Source organism: Aulostomus chinensis, chromosome 22 (genome assembly GCF_037954235.1).
Source record: "Aulostomus chinensis isolate RoL2024-O1b breed Wild chromosome 22, RoL_Achi_v1.0, whole genome shotgun sequence".
Lineage (NCBI taxonomy): Eukaryota > Metazoa > Chordata > Actinopteri > Syngnathiformes > Aulostomidae > Aulostomus > Aulostomus chinensis.
Genome location: NC_141341.1, coordinates 8,846,734 through 8,862,500, shown reverse-complemented (window position 1 = coordinate 8,862,500; position 15,767 = coordinate 8,846,734). Strand labels below are relative to the sequence as shown.

The 15,767-nt window shown below is 43.6% G+C and overlaps 1 protein-coding gene and 1 long non-coding RNA gene across 2 annotated transcripts in view; one reads left to right on the top strand and one right to left on the bottom strand.

Annotated features, from left to right (window-relative positions):
- Positions 1-3,445, bottom strand: part of clptm1l (CLPTM1 like) — a 9,083-nt gene extending 5,638 nt beyond the window's left edge. Inside the window, exons 1-6 of the mRNA XM_086193845.1 lie at positions 3,174-3,445; positions 1,548-1,773; positions 1,318-1,412; positions 710-899; positions 419-603; positions 258-336 (exon numbers count right to left, since the gene is read on the bottom strand). Coding sequence (XP_086049971.1) covers positions 258-336; positions 419-603; positions 710-899; positions 1,318-1,412; positions 1,548-1,712 — 714 coding nt within the window. The 5' untranslated portion in view covers positions 1,713-1,773; positions 3,174-3,445. The remainder of the gene's footprint in view (positions 1-257; positions 337-418; positions 604-709; positions 900-1,317; positions 1,413-1,547; positions 1,774-3,173) is intronic.
- Positions 3,446-5,618: 2,173 nt separating this feature from the next.
- Positions 5,619-14,843, top strand: LOC147240606 (uncharacterized). Its single transcript, XR_015111352.1, has 4 exons — positions 5,619-5,935; positions 13,250-13,339; positions 13,494-13,648; positions 14,783-14,843. It is a non-coding gene; the product is annotated as an uncharacterized LOC147240606 (long non-coding RNA).
- The last annotated feature ends 924 nt before the right edge of the window (positions 14,844-15,767 follow it).

The following is a 15,767-nucleotide window of genomic DNA, read 5'->3' as shown; positions in this document are numbered from 1 at the left end:
GCTTCCGGAGTAACGACTTATCACTATAGATATTATTTTGGCGCCTGTATAGTGACCGCACACCTCGACAACAGTAAGAAATCATCGAAGGTTCGAGTGGTATTTCACTGCGTTCCTGTGATTTTCAGCTTAGACGACCAACAGTTTGCGAAAGTTTAATGTGGAAGGCAAAAATTAAACGCACTCAAGAATCAGCCCCTGTAAAACTGATCGTTTAATTAGTTCCACCCTTATTTATCTTCAAAGTGAAAGTGTACCACGAGGTCCTTGACGCGGTTGCTCAGCTCATCAACAAACAGCAGAGGCAGGTACACCATCTTCTTGCCGTTTTGAAATCTGAAACAGAAGGAAATGGCGATTGCCTCCTGATGTCAAACATGGCTTTATTTTTTGTGTCCAGTCTGTGCTGGCATCTTACACTCTGAGGTATCTGTGGACGTCATTGGGAAGGTTTTCTCTGTCGAACAGGAAGTGGTCACTGACGATGTTGAGCGTGAGACGGGAGCGCCAGTGGGCAACTGGGTGGTCTGTGGCGCTTCCAGCTCCTCTCGCTGCGGCAGGATCATCATCATGTTTCCTCTGCTGGGTTTCGTCTTTCGGACCCTGTGTGAGCGCAAAGACGACCAAGTGCAGTGGTTAAAAATGGACCTTCAAAACTGTTCCGTAACCAGTTTTCATCTCCTCCAGCGAGGCGGGGAAGTGACGGCACCTGCGTTTGATCCTCTCCAGATATCAGAGAGATTTCGGGCGGTTTGGGGACCATGTATGTGGTGAGCTGGGTCACCAAGTGGACCTGACGTGGGTCCTGCCAGGGAGTGATTCCAGCTTGATGGACAAATATTAGTGCATATAAAGTTCCATTGTTCCGGGTCTTCTTAGGGAGGGAGATGTTCACTACCCTGAGGAAAAGAGAAGAGAGGAGGGAGGGATGGAGGAAACGTTTCATCCAGGCAAAGGCACCGTCTTGTTACTACCTCGTGAGATTTTGAAGAAGCTTGAGTTTGTTTCAGTAATGACACATAAGGGGCTCATTTTTCTATATTTAGCTAACATGTCATAAAATTCATACAATTAATTTACATTTATAAAACATTGGATGTCTTTAATTCCCTCACACACACACACACACACACACTTTTATATTCCCTTCACTTGCTTAAATTTTAAATAAGTAAAAACAACTCAACATAAATTCACCACAGTCCTAAGTCTGACTAAGTGGATCTGATCTGAGGACAGAATCAATTCTCAATCGACATTTTTCTTTCCATTACATCACTTTTCTTCTCTTTAGAAAAGAAGCGCAATCCCACCGACCTCTCAAACTTGTCGCTGACATCAAAGTTTTCATCTTTGTGGATCAGGGTATGTCCTCCATCTGCGTTGGGCCGCAGCGCTGTGTAGATACTCAACTGGGAAAGACACATCCATACATTCATACAGCGTGAACACTTTTCAGGGCCAACCCCAACCTGAATTGAAACGAACTGAAGTGAAACTGCCCACACTGATGAGGGAACATAAGACGCAATCTCCACATTACTGACCTGTAGTTTGGGGTTCCCGGCTAGGAAAGGGGTGATACAGTTGTCCCCTTGAGGGCTGTCGCAGGGTTTGGTGTACACGATACCGTACATCACCCAGCAGGTGTGAAGGACGTACACCACAAAGACCCCCACAATCAGGGTGGTGAAGGAGGTTTTCAGGAACATGTTGCTAGCGTGGTCTCGTTGCGTCGTCTCTCTCGGCTAGCTGACGAGAGGGGCCATAAGTCTGTAGATGGGGAGCAGTATTTGCTGGTAATTTGGTCATTTTCTTTCTTTCATTTGGAACAGGGGTTTAGAGAAAACGTCAGGTTGTGTACGAATTGCGTCAAAAAAAAGAAGCAAAAAAAAAACCCAATGGTATCATGAGGATATAACGGAAACACGAGTCACAGTGGACTCCTTGAAAATAGTCAAGGAGACTGCTTTGTCCATTTGTTAACTTTCAAGTAAACATTCGGTCATAAAATCTGAAGATTAATCACATCATCCAAATAATCAAGATGCGAATCATCAAAACCTCGGCAACGAGAAGCAGCCCGAGCACATCGGCCCCTCCTGCCTGTCTATTCGTGTGATGCAGAGGTTGAAGGACATTTGCTGCAACCTGCTCGTCTGGTTTTGTGAATTTTTTTGGTCTTGATAGCTGAAGTGAAAGACTGACATCAGCAGGACCTCAAGCACCAACACATCAGATGGTACGAGGACAAAACATGAAATAGGATCTGGATGTGATGTGAGACGGGAGCAGAGGTGGATGCAGTCGAGCGAATAACACGACTTCAAAAAGATATACAGATACAGAGTCAAGAAGCTGCCTTTTAGTTCCACCTGTGCGCACCGACTGCAGGTCTGTTTGGTTTTTTTTTAACTCATTTGAAGACTTCCTGTCATCTTCTGCACCAAGACTCCAGGCTGGCGGCGCAGTACTGGAGCGCTTCCTTTACAGTGAGTTCGCAAAATAACCGTCGCTTCACCACACAGAGCGACAAACTACTGAAGTCATTGCAGAATTTAGAAAAGTGGTGAAAAAAAAGGGGGGGGGGGCGAGCTGGCCAACTGAAAAATGAATAAAGTATGACCTGCTCATCATTTAGAAATCACAGCTTCTGTTGAAGATTATGAATGAATTTTAATTGATTGATGGACTTTTTTTTTCTTGACATAAACAAATTTTGACCATTGATTTCTATAATACTTTGTAATGCGCCAAGTACAGATGCAAAAAAAATACTTCAAGTTGAAAAAAAGGCGATTTCAAATAGTTTCTCCCCATACATGGTAGTGTAAGCCAGACACTGACAAGAAATTCATATCCAGACAAACTGCTCCATATTATTCTTATCGACAGTTATTGATTAGGTATCAAAAGGTGACAGATGAATTCGTCTGCCAGCTGTTTATTTGTCTGGATGACCGTTGAGAAACATTTACATTTCTCCAGCCTGTGAGTCGAACCAGGTTTTAGTTGCTCATATGGTTTCACTCTGGCATTTCGCTCATCAGTGCAGAATATTTGATTCTCATGTTATTACACATGTCACAAGTTCCGAGTCACGTCTCCTGTAGTGACTCGTGGTGTATCAGAAACGTGTCAGTTTACAAAGATACTGTGCAAACATTACACACCGGTGCAGACTGTGGAAGGCTGTCAGTGACAGGCGACTCTCAGCTGGGTCATCCGCTGGAGATCCGACCGTTCACTTTACCGATCCTGCCGGGTGACGTTAATTAACCGCGATTGCATCGTTTCTTCACAGTCGTCCGCCAAGATTTAGCCGATCACAAGCGGCCGCTCCTGTAGCACCCTCTCCATCCAGAGACAAACGCCACCGCTGTACCGAAATTGATCTCTGAAAGCGTGAGGTGGACCTACAGCACTTCCGCCATTCACTTCCTGGTTTGTTTTATGAACGGGAATTGGGTGCTTCACGCGAGATCTCCGTCACTAATTTACACCCCCCCCCCCCACACACACACATATAATACCGTATGTTTTTTCAGTGTTTTATTTTAATATTAATCCAAGACTTTAATCGTCCCTTGCTTCAAACTTGAGGTACATTTTAACAAGTATTCTCAAACAAGTATAATCATGACAAAAGTCTTCTGACATTTTAATCTAAAATGCAATTATACACTTTTATGCCATGTGGACCTGTTTTGAAGAGACTCCGTTTCGCTAAAATGTTTGTTGATTTTATTTAATTGTCATCGAAAACTCACACAGGTAACAGGTTGGATAGAGGAGTCACAGGGTGAACTTCAAACCAGTGAATAACAACACATTCCAGTGAGTTACATCCGTCAGTATTCACATTCTTTTTTTCCCCTCTCTCTTCCAGGTTCATCACCTTCAGCTCATAACAGGGAAAACCCAGCGCGCCTCCGTCTGCCTGGGAGCAGACCAGATATATAGTGGTGTTTAAATGTCCCTGGGGAGAAGTTCAGAATTTAGTTGGTTTTGACCAAAAGTCCCAGGAACTAAGAATTTTCCTGCAATGGACCAAAAGGTTTCTTGTGGCCCATTGTTGTCTGCGTGACCACCGCAGTCTCAGTCCCGGAGAAGATTATGCAAATGAGGCCAGTTCATCTGTGATGCGCTTTCTTCTGTGACTCGCTCTCAAAACCCATTTGAACAAAACACAAAAGACCAAAACAAGGACAACAGAACAAAAAGTGTGTGGGAAAAAAAAACCAATATTGAGAGGGAACAATAACCATGTTCATTTTTGTTAAAAGGAAGGGGAATATTGATCATTTTCTTTCAGAAAGAGCTGGGTTCCCTCTGAAAAAAATCCAGGACAGCTTTTTTTTTTTTTTTTCCCTACACGCATTGAAGTTATTACAAACGAAAAGCACAATTTGTTCTGACGATAGGTTTGAATTTAGAGATTGTTAAACACATAAAGTGTTACTGATGACTTAATCAATACAGCCCCATGGAGTTTTCCAGTTGTCTTATGGGCAAAAATAATTGAACAGCAAATTTCAATGTCTTTCACATCACCTGAGGCCAGAGAAAAATATAAGAGCTATGAGACCACTTAGCGAAAAATATACTGAGTTCAGCGAAAGAGCCTGCAGTCGCTCAAATCTATAAATGTCACAGTGATTCCCCTCCACATCAGCTTGACCCCATATAAAGAGTTTTTGTTCCTCCAATGAATCATGGGCCATTGCTGTGTGAAGGGGGGTTACCCGCCTCTGTGAGCTCCAGCCAGTGGCGTTGACCTCCGTCTTAATGAAGTCGTTGCTGCTGTCTCATCCCACGTGTATCCCATCCTCACTCCTTGACCTCCCGCAGTTAAGAGTACGAGATGAAGTGCCCGCCCCTGTCAACATGGACTGATAGTTGCCTGAGAGCCCCGCTGACTCCACCGTCAGGAAATAGGACACGGTATACACAGAGGCAGTGACTCTGTGGGCAGAGTTCCCATCCGTCTATCGCTTCATCAGTCTAAATATTATGAGACTTCCTGCATCAACCGTGACCTCCTCTTCTACGTGGTCACTCTTTCACTCCATGCAGTCACTGCAGCAGCTGTGCTTATGTCAATAATTTTTATGGCCCGACATCTGAGAAAGGGAGCTAGCACTTCCTGCAGCAGCAGGTCGTTGGCTGTGACATCACTTCCTAGCGGGCGTCGCTAATTGGTATCGGGGACATTGAGTGGGGGCGGCACGGTGGTGCAGTGGTTAGCACTGTCGCCTCACAGCAAGAAGGTTCTGGGTTCGAATCCTGGCTCCAGTACGTTTCTGTGTGAGTCTGCATGTTCTCCCTGTTCCTGCGTGGGTTCTCTCTGGTACTCCAGCTTCCTCCCACTGTCCAAAGACATCAAGAGGGGACGAGGCTGATTGATACTCATAGATACCCATAGGTGTGACTGTGAGTGTGAATGGTTGTCTGTCTCTATGTCTCGTCCTACGATGGACTGGCGACCTGTCCAGGGTGAACCCTGCCTCTCGCCTAAAGGCTGTTGGGAAAGGCTCCAGCGCACCCCCCCCCCCCCCCAAACAGGATAAGCGGAAAAAATGAATGGATGGAGTGGGACCAGTAGGTGGCGGTGTGGACCTGGAAACGTCCTTTAACGAACTGTCATCGATTCTAAAAAAGAAGAAGAAGAAGTAAAGGCATGAATCACCTGTTAATTACCACTTTCACCTGTGTTGCCGAGAAAGTTTAACATTTCAACGAACTCAAGGAATTAAGCTGGAATGTTTGGCGGCCCAGTGGGTGTCCCCGGGGTACCAAGGAGTCGTGCTTCCACCGACGGACTCGACCGTCTCCGGTCTCTCCCATCAACTAAACCTTGAACTTCCCTCCACGCCGACTCGGGGAGCTGCCGGAAGCCACGCTTGGGAATCTCCGCGCCACCCAGAGCTAACGGGTAAGCTAGCCAGCCGTCCGTTCGCCCAACTGTTTCTGGTTTGTTTGTGGTTTTGTCATGAAGGGTTCCGGTCGGGATTCTTGATACTTCCGTAGCATAACGCCAGCCTTTCCCCTAGCAGAGGGTTGTTTGTCTTTCAAGTTCTGTGTAACACAGCATCATCCTAGCTGACTAATTTTAAGTGTTTTAACTATTTTGTTCCCAAACGAGAACGTCACAGATCATAAACACACACACACACACACACACACACACACACACACACACACACACACACACACACACACTTATATGTATTTTCCCCCAACAGTAAATGTAATTTCAAGAAGTTGCTGTCAATGCATGATGAAAACACTGAGAAAAGTGTCCCTCAATCTTAATACTAGATAATCTGCTTGGATGAATGATACAAAAAACTGTAAGCTTTCTATCTGATGTAAAATTTGTGAGTCACTTGTCTTTTAATCTCCTATGTTTTCCTGGACATTTCTAATTTAAAACGTGGCTTAGTGTATTAGTCAACTCTCAGTTTGACACTGGTTTGCCATTGAGTGAGTACGTAGCTTCTAAATATCCCCATCTGTTGGTCAGTGGGTGCCCTCACAGCCTGGGAGAGTAACGTTTGACTCCATGGGAGTAAAATATTGCTGATGCGTGACGTGATTTGAGCTGAACTCTGTGACATTCAGAAAGACAAACACTGCTTTACTAAACAGAAATAATTTCTCACAAATAGCTCACTGGTACATGCAGGCTTGCAGAAAATGACAAATGGGAGAGCGGGGAGAGAAAACCAAAACAGCTTTAAAAGTTGCGAAGAACTGAATAATGCACTTTCCAGTAAAGCTTAAGATGAGCTCCCCATATCACCTTTTGGACTGTTATTTTAAAAACATATATATTTATCATGGCTGTTTTAGCCTACAATCTCTAACCGATAAAGTGCAGAAAAGTCAGAGCAAGTCAAAGGCTGTGCATTAAATTTTTCAAGCTAATGAAATACACTGTGTTTCTGAACCTTTGGGCTTAACAGTATGTGACGAACAGTGAGGGGAAAAAAGCAAGAAAAATGGCACCGATTCAGATATATGACCATGAGAAAGCCAGACCTTTCCCTGAAGCATTCCACACCCATTTACTTGTCAGAAGTGATTAAAAAGCTTCAGCCTATCCCATACCGGTGATGTACTTGTTCCCTTCCCTCAGGAAACCTGACTCACATACATTAGTTAAATTGCTGAATTTCTGGTCCCCTGTGAGCTAGAGAGCAGGCAGAGATCTTCGGGTAGGTTCCTCTAACGGCCTCTCAGTTCCAAAAGTTGACCAGACTTTCTCTGTCGGGGTCTTCCAACTCTGGAGCTCAAAGTCTGGGAGTCTTAGCGGAGTTGATTGTACGTCATCGTCTAAGTCACTTTTCCTTCTTTCACTCATTATTCCTCCGTCAATGTCACCATTTGCTTTTAATGTGCTGTGTTCTCCGTTTTGTTCAACGTGATGTAAAAAGTACTCATCGTTTACACCAAAGTACATGCAAGTATTTCCATTTTCTGCTGCTTTACACTTCTACTGCTCTGTGACTCAGGCGGGACAGAAATACTGTACTTTTTAAGTCATCGTTTAGTAACCTACTTGTTAGCACTAACTGCTTTTCAGATTTTACACGACTCAATATTATCAGTTAATAAATCAATGATGTTTTATTTGGCATTTGCTTATTAGCAAAATTTGGGACAGATCTGTGCAACAAGGTGAATTACAAATATGACAACCAGGTGAATGTATACCTGTCATAGTGACCTTAACCTTTGACCACCAAAGTCTTCCACTTCATCTTTGACTCCCAAGTTGAGGTTTGAACCAAATTTAGAGAAATTCCCTCGAGGTGTTCCTGAGGTATTGTGAGAATGGGACAGACAGACGTACAACCCAAAAACATTACGATGCCTGTCTACGTCGGCTGGACTGCTGGAATGGAAGCGTAAAATTGCCCTCGCGTCTTCCTATTAGTTCATCGCAGTGTATTTATTGTGGTTTAGAGCATTTTTAAAGGCAGCACTTTCTTGATTAAATGAATCACTGCTTTATTGAGTGTTATTTACACACACACACATCTATCTATCTATCTATATATATCTAGTTTAAGATGACCTTAGGCTTTACTTTTACTGATGTCATGTGTCTTTTTGATTTGATATTTCTTATCACTTACAGTCACATGAGTGGAAACCCGATGTTTAGACATTAGTTTCAGATTGTCGTGTTGCATTGTAAGAGAGTTAAGTGTTCTACTGAAGTGTCCTTCCCTGGCTGCTGATCCTCTGGCCCTGCAGGAAGGAGGTTTTTGGTTCCGTCTGACCTGATAGAATGTAGCACCTCTTCTTTAGAAATCAGAGCTTATTCCTCCTAACATATTTTTACCTGGCCATTCTGAACAATCATAGGCTACATACTGACCTCGGTGGCAGTTTTTCCAGCACTTGGTTTTCACATTTCACCACTCAGTGGCGCAACAGCTCCATCTTCCATTAACAGATGGATTCAATTCTTTCATTAACCATTCTGAGCTAGCAATAGTCTCTCGCTTTCTCGGTTTCCATCAGTCTGTCGCTGTCCTTCCACATTACTCCACGATGATCCATAATCACCACTCTGTGTGTCTCCATCAACATCCATCACTCTTTAGGGAGGTTCGTCGTCAGGGGAGCAAAGGAGAGAAATGGAGAGAGAGAGCGAGAGCCAGAGAGAAACAGGCAGCCTTCCAGTCAGGGGCAGAGAGAAGGCTACTCAGCACTCTGTTTCCAAATGACCTCAAAGATAGAAAGAATGAGTCCCTGTACACACATTTCCAACTGCCAGTCTTGGAGTATTAACCAGACACCTTTTCCTGCCCAGTCAGGAGAGCCCCGCTGACCCACTCACGTTATTTGAATAAATTGCTTTTTCACAAATATGTAGTTTGAGAAACATATTAACTCAGGTTTTCTGAATCAAATGATTGTCATCAGACTCTGCGCGATCTTGAGTTACTCCACCGGGAGGGTCTTGTCTACAAACATGTGCAGAGGCGGCAGGTGTTATTGTACTTGAGGAGAAGAGCTGCAATATGAGCTACATCATTTTGAAGTGAAGGCTGCTCTTTCAAAGGGTTGAAATATTCTGTGGCTATCAGGCACAGCAATCCCAGAAAGCATTCAGTAAGTAAAACCAGAGGTGCATTGGAGAGTTCATACCTCTGCCAAGGTCTGTTTCCTGAAATAATCAATGAAAATGTCCAATGACATTTCATATTTATGAAAATGATATACCACGAGCCACAGTTTGATTGACATGTCAAGCCTATGAGAGGCAGAACTCCAGTTTATTACTCAAAGTAGTACTTGATGAATATAGAAAGAACTCAAAGAGTGAATGCCTTCCGCCAAGGCGAACTTTCAGACCCTGGCACTTTTGTGTTTGGGCTCTAATTAAAGCTACAGACAGTGCAAAGCAAATTTCCCCCGTCTGCGTCCACTAGGTGGTGGAAGTCAGTTATGCCAAAAGAAAAATTGTGGCAGATCTGGAAAAAGAAACGTAGGCTGCATTTACATAGATGACGATCATTTGACTATCTCTTTCCTTTTAATATTCCTTATGTTCCATTTTTTGTTCTGCATAGCATAGTATGACAACTATGTAAAGACACACACCCCTACATTACATCCCTATGTCTTACATCAAACTTTCCTTCTGGAAGTAGACCAGGATCTTGTTCTGCCATGGTGTGACTGGTACATTTGGAGTGTTTTCTGGCTAATATGCAGTAAGCTGGATTGTGTGACGTCAAGAAGTTTGACTGCTGTACATGCCACAAAAATGCTTTTAAGGTGCTGGTAGGACGTGAGGAGAGATCAAGGTGGCTGCAATGCTCTTTAGTAATGCGATGTAGCAAAGTATTGTTTATTCTGTCTGCGACATTTCATCAGAACATGCTGCTTACATGGCAGTTATCAGTAGACGGACTATTGTGGTAAACTTTTAGTTGTCGAAATTGTCATCCACGTAAATGTAGCCGTTGCTGGCTTCATCTATAGTGAGTGCGCTAGATGGGGGCTGTATCACAGCTGTTTTGTTGCAGCTGCATTGGTGATGGATGATGAGACTAATTCTGTCTCTCCAGCCTTAATGACCATTGAGTGTGAAGGGCCTCTCCCAACAAAAGTCTGCAAATAGAATCCTAAATTCCCTCTGAGTGTTGCCAAGTTTGTTAAATCTCTCCCAATAAATTTGTTCTTTAGTCCTTATGAAAAGTTAAAATGGGAGGAAAATGATGCTGTCTTGCTATTAGGAAGGCGCTGCATTGCTGAGTGAGTGAGTGAGTAGGTGAACAGAGCCTTTCTACAAGATACAGAGTGTCCTGCCAAGTGCACAGGTGCATTAAGGAATCTGTGTGACATGCACACTGCTTAGATAAGGCTGGAAATCATCGGAGTGGCCCTCTAGGCAAGACAGCTTGCATCAGTCAAGCTGCTGAGTGCCAACCGTCAGAGGTGCTGGTTGTAGGCTACTGAGCAGCGTCTCAGCTGTGAGTGAGTGTTACTTTGTGAGTGAGACGCAGGGCCGCTGCTGCTACTGAGAAAGAGTGAGCATGTTCACTCAACCTTTTCTGGGTCAATAACACTAAAAACTCCACCAGTGCCCCCAGCCCCCGCCCCCCACCTCAATCAAAGCTCCTGCATTAGTCATTTAGAGAGGACGTAAACGGAAAATAACCAGCCTCATTTAAATGCTAATTTGTCTTCAGCTGAAGATTCAGTACAGTGGCAACAGGTTGACAGGATATAGAATATACTGTGTGAGAGCTCATAGATCAGACACAAAGACAGTTTTCCAACCATGTTTTCCCATAAAAATCTTTTATTTCTTCATGCATCTGTTTGGTCCAGCAGAGCAGCATAAATACATGGGAATCAGTGGTCTGTTCTGCTGCTCTGAATGGAAATCATTGCTGAGGCTTTTATTTCCAATCACGGCTTCTCTGCCACTGGTGGCATCGCTCCGGTAGTTGCAACCCTCCGCTTCTGTAGGCCTGCGTAACTCCGTTTAGGTTTTGTTTTAATCCTGAAACCATGCTTGTTGCAGTTGGTGATCAGGAGTATCATAAGAGGCAAATCAAATGTAGTCGTGAAATACACCAGTTGAAGAGAAAATCAAGCACAACTCCACCAAACCAAAAAATGTTGATGTATTTGTCTTGCTACATCTTTGTTTTTCTGATATGTTTTTTGAATGACGTTTCAGTAATATTTCACCCAAAAAGTGTCAAATGTATATCAAGAGCTTGGTGTTTGGTGTTTCGAAATCATGAGGATTTAGTTTCCTTCTGCGCGACATCTTAGTGCATTCAGAAAATTTGCCGAGTTGCTAGAATCTACTGGATACCGAGGGAGAGGAAAACGATACAAAATGTGATTTAAAAAACATTTATATGCATTCCAAGTCTTCCGTATGAAGTCGTGTGCTCAATTCCAAACCAAACCAAAACAAAAACCAACTGCCAAAAACAGTTCCGGTTCCATGACCACTTTGCACGTTTAGTTGAAGTCCCACCTCACATCTCGTTATATGGCCAGGTTTCTTTTGCTGTATATTTAAATGCTGTGCAGTTCGGGGTAGATTTAGGGTTAAACCTTGGCCAAAGAAAGAACCTTTTTAAAGGGATCATTTTCTTGATCAAGCTAGCACAATGTCTGTCTAATCTTGTAGTACCACCTTGTTCCACATGAGGTGATACTGAGTCAGTGTAGCTGAAAGAAGCTGCAGCTCCGCTCTGAGCTGTTCACCTGTCCTTCTGTTGTTTGATCTATCCACCAATCATTATTTTCTACCTGACCTCCCCACTGCCCTTACACTGACTTTACTTCCTGGCCTTCCCACCTGACCGCTTCTCTTGATCTAATTGTCCTCTAATATATTTAATGAGATTACAAATCCCTGTATTCCTTCATTTGATTCTTGCTGTCTTTGCTGCGCGTACCCTTCCTCTTTAACCTCCCTTCCCCTGTCTTTCACCTCCACCATCTGCCTTTCTTACATTCCCTTCTGTCCTCTTTTCCTTTACTGTTTCCTAATGATTAAACAATTCCATACACCCTCTAACGCTGCCACTCTTCTTCTTAATGTTTCCCATCTGTCCCTCTTTGCCCCACTCTCTCATACGCTATCTGAAACCTTAACCTCTTTCAATCTGTCTCCATGTCATCCTCTGTCTCTGTCACGGTTTCTCTCTCTCTCTCTCTCTCTCTCTCTCTCTCTCTTGCCCTCTCTGTCTGCCTCGCTCCATCGTTCTCATTCTCTCTGTCAGTCTGCAGCCACCCTCGCTCTGTCTCCTAGTGATTGAGTGAGCCAAAAAGTTAGTTGGATACCCTTCTACTGTCCTCCAAGGTTAACCACACACACACACACACACACACACACACACTCTGACCTCCCTGTATAGATCATTCTGTTGGCTCCTATAGGACTCTGTTCTCTCGCTGGTATTTGACATGCTTTGCTTAATATATGATGAATCTCTATGATAACACAATTACTTTTTGTGTGCCTCTGCAGGTGTATGTTTACATGTTTGCTTGTTTGTGTGACTCTGAATGTCTGGGCTCTTCTTCATTTGGATTCAGGACCTTATGAATTTCCATTACACACATTTGACAAGGAAATGGCCCAGTTTTTAATTGGTGGGGATTCGCCTGCGACACAAGGTCATTGGTTGATAATATGTCAATTATCTGTCACGCAGCTGAGAAAGCGAGGTGTGTGAGGGAGAGAGAGGAGAGTAGGATAGACATCGACTCATTTCACTTGTCAGCGATGTGTCTCAGTGGTGATCCAAGAGACCAAAACCCATCCCGTGTGTGCACGCACGCACGCACAACAAAGTCACCTCAACAGCAGGAACACTAGTCGACTCTCCCTCTCCCCATTTGGTGCCAGCTTAAGGTTTCATGTCATAGTTACATTTGACGTGGTGTATATGAACATTTTATTGATATAAAAATAGATTTTCCATCTTTTTTGTACTTTAGTTGGTTTATCAAATAACATGAATTTGCAATCATACGTTCTTGTTTTCTTAATTACGCCTGACCAGGATCCACACGATCTGGTGCCATGGCAGGCAGTTAGTCCTCTTGGGGTCCACAGAAAAGTAGAGTTTTACAAATGAAGGTGTTTTCTTTCCTTTTTGGATCCATATTCAAAATATGGATTAAAAACAGGTGGATAGACTCGCTCACATTCTCGGTCTTCACCCTCTCAATCTTTCTTTCATTTTTTCAGTGATGCTGCTCTTGCTCTGCTGAGCCATCACTCAGACATGACTTCAACGCTTTTACAGACCACTGGCCTTCACACTGTTTCTGTATATAGGTTCGTAAAGCTTCCACAGTTTCTCCCCCTCACCTCCTCCTCCCCTACTCACCCCTCTCCTTTCACCTTCAGCAAGATTTTTTTATCTATCAACTCCCTTAACCCTTACATTTCTCCATTTCACTCTTTTTTTCCCCTTCCGTATTTCTCTCAGTTGCCACCGTGGCGATGCATACGCGGGTTGATCGAGCAGGCAAGGCGCAATGGAGGGCCGAAGGGACAGCTGTACAGAGCGAGGGATAGCAGAGGAGAGATGGCGGGACATCTGATGTTCCCTCGCCAGGGCAGCCATGAGTAGAGTTACAATCTGTAAACACACACATACACACACATTTGCACAGTTGGGAAATGAACACCAGGGAAATTTGTACCCCCACAACACCAGAGAAATTAACACAACAGGAAATTGGTTTTTGCTTTTTGTGCATTTTGGACTGCAGCGATATCCCCAGCTAAATGATATATGTGTAATTTATTTAGCTACAAAGAAGAATGGAGAGATTATGGTTTGAATAGGTAATGTCAGACAGACAGAGGGAGAGAAAATAAAACTTTAATTCTGAAAACAAATGTTTCACATTTTGAGAACTGTGGCTTCCCTTTGTAGTAGTCAAAAGTATCTTCGTATCATTTTGTACAGTAAGCCCTTGTTGGCCCATGCATCTAGCTTATTTTAGCAAAAATAGTGCAGGAAAAGGCTAACAATATTTTGTTGCATGAGCCTCTATAACTGAAAATTGTTTTTACACTTTGAGTAAACAAGCAAAATATGTTATGAGCGAGCTTTTAATGGTGCTAGTTGGTATATTTTGCTACTTTTATATTTAGTTAGGCTAGCCATTTCCCCCTCTTACAAGGCTAAGCTAATGCTGTATTCCTGCAACCTCTTTTGCTGATGTTTTGATGGCCCGCCTGCCTGCTATTTCTATTCAAACTGACGTCAGTCACAGTATTGGCACTAAATGTCATTTAGCTAGCTGGAATGCTGACATGACGGTAGCCTCACAAAAAGCTTGAATTTGCTCAAGTAAACTGTGAAGTATCATATGCCAATCACTTGCAGTAATGAATCAGACCTAAATTAACAAGGAACAGACCGTTTGGACCGTAAATGTTTCCCAACTTTCATAAAAACACTGCTGTGTCGAGTGACGTCAAATCTATTCTCAGAGCTTTCAAAAACTTCCCACCTTCCCTGTGGGATATTTTCTAAGTTCGACAGGCGTTCACTGTGTTCTCCCACCTCAGAGGTGGGAACTTTTCTTCTTCCCAGCATGAACATACTATAAAGCTTTATTTAGCCTGTACAGATAGGAGGTTTGTATCAATACTCTGTCTGCAGAGAGGAGAGTCGAATTCCGAAACAGAGTATTTGTTCAATCAGTAACAGAACAAACTAACTAACGCACAGTCAAAACACACTTTTTGTTTCTTCTGTTTCAGTCTGGTATGGGCTACAACTCTGACAAACTTCTCCGGCAACTATACCAACCATGAGATGAAACGCCACAGCGACGAGTGGCTTCTGTGATCACTGTGGTGAGACGCAGAGACGGCCGTTCACTTTGTAGTGCCTGTTTGCGGGCTCGTGCGTGTGTATGTGTGTGATTACGCTGCCTTAGATCCACTCTTGTACAACTCTGACGAACTATTCTGGTCGCCAACAAATCAAATGCCACGGCATGCGGTGGCTTGTGTGATCACCGTGGATGCAGGTAGACGGCGAGCTGCCTTGTTGTGCCTTGTTGGTTTGTTTCTACAAACGAGCATCAGGTTCATTTAGTTGTATAGGAGTCGGGGGCGGGGGGTGTTTAAGTGTGAGTGATGATCTCTCCTTGTGTTGCAAAAAAGTGTGTGTGTGTGTGTGTCTCCACATGTGTGACTGTCTGTGGTTGAGTGTGTCTCCCCAGGCTCTTTTCTGATAGACCACTACTGGGTGTTGTGGAGATGAAAGGGATGCTGGGAACTCATCTCACGCTATGAATCCTGGGTAAGTAGCGTGTGATGTGAGCACAACCTCATCATTCAGTGAAAGAAGGCTTTCATCCCTTATCCGTTCCCTCTATCAATATCCCCCCATTCTTTTGACTCCCCTCGTCCTCGCCCTCGTTTCTTTCTTCTCTCCCTCGTCCTCAGTTTCTTCTTTATTCTTTTGTTGTATTTTCATGCCCTGTTTTTTCTTTGCAATTCTCATTTCCTTTCCTCATTTTCACTCAAATTTCCTGCTCTCCTTTTCATTTTGCCCTCCTCATCTTCCCTCCATTACTTTGCACTGCTTTCTCTCTGCTCAACTTCCAAAGTCTTTTCCCATCCTCTTCTGTTTTTTTCCTTTCTTTTCCTTCCTTTCCTTTCCTTTCCATTCCATTCTCTTTTACTCCTTGCTTCCTTGTTTTCTCCTGATTTCTGCTTCTTGACTTCCCATGCTCCT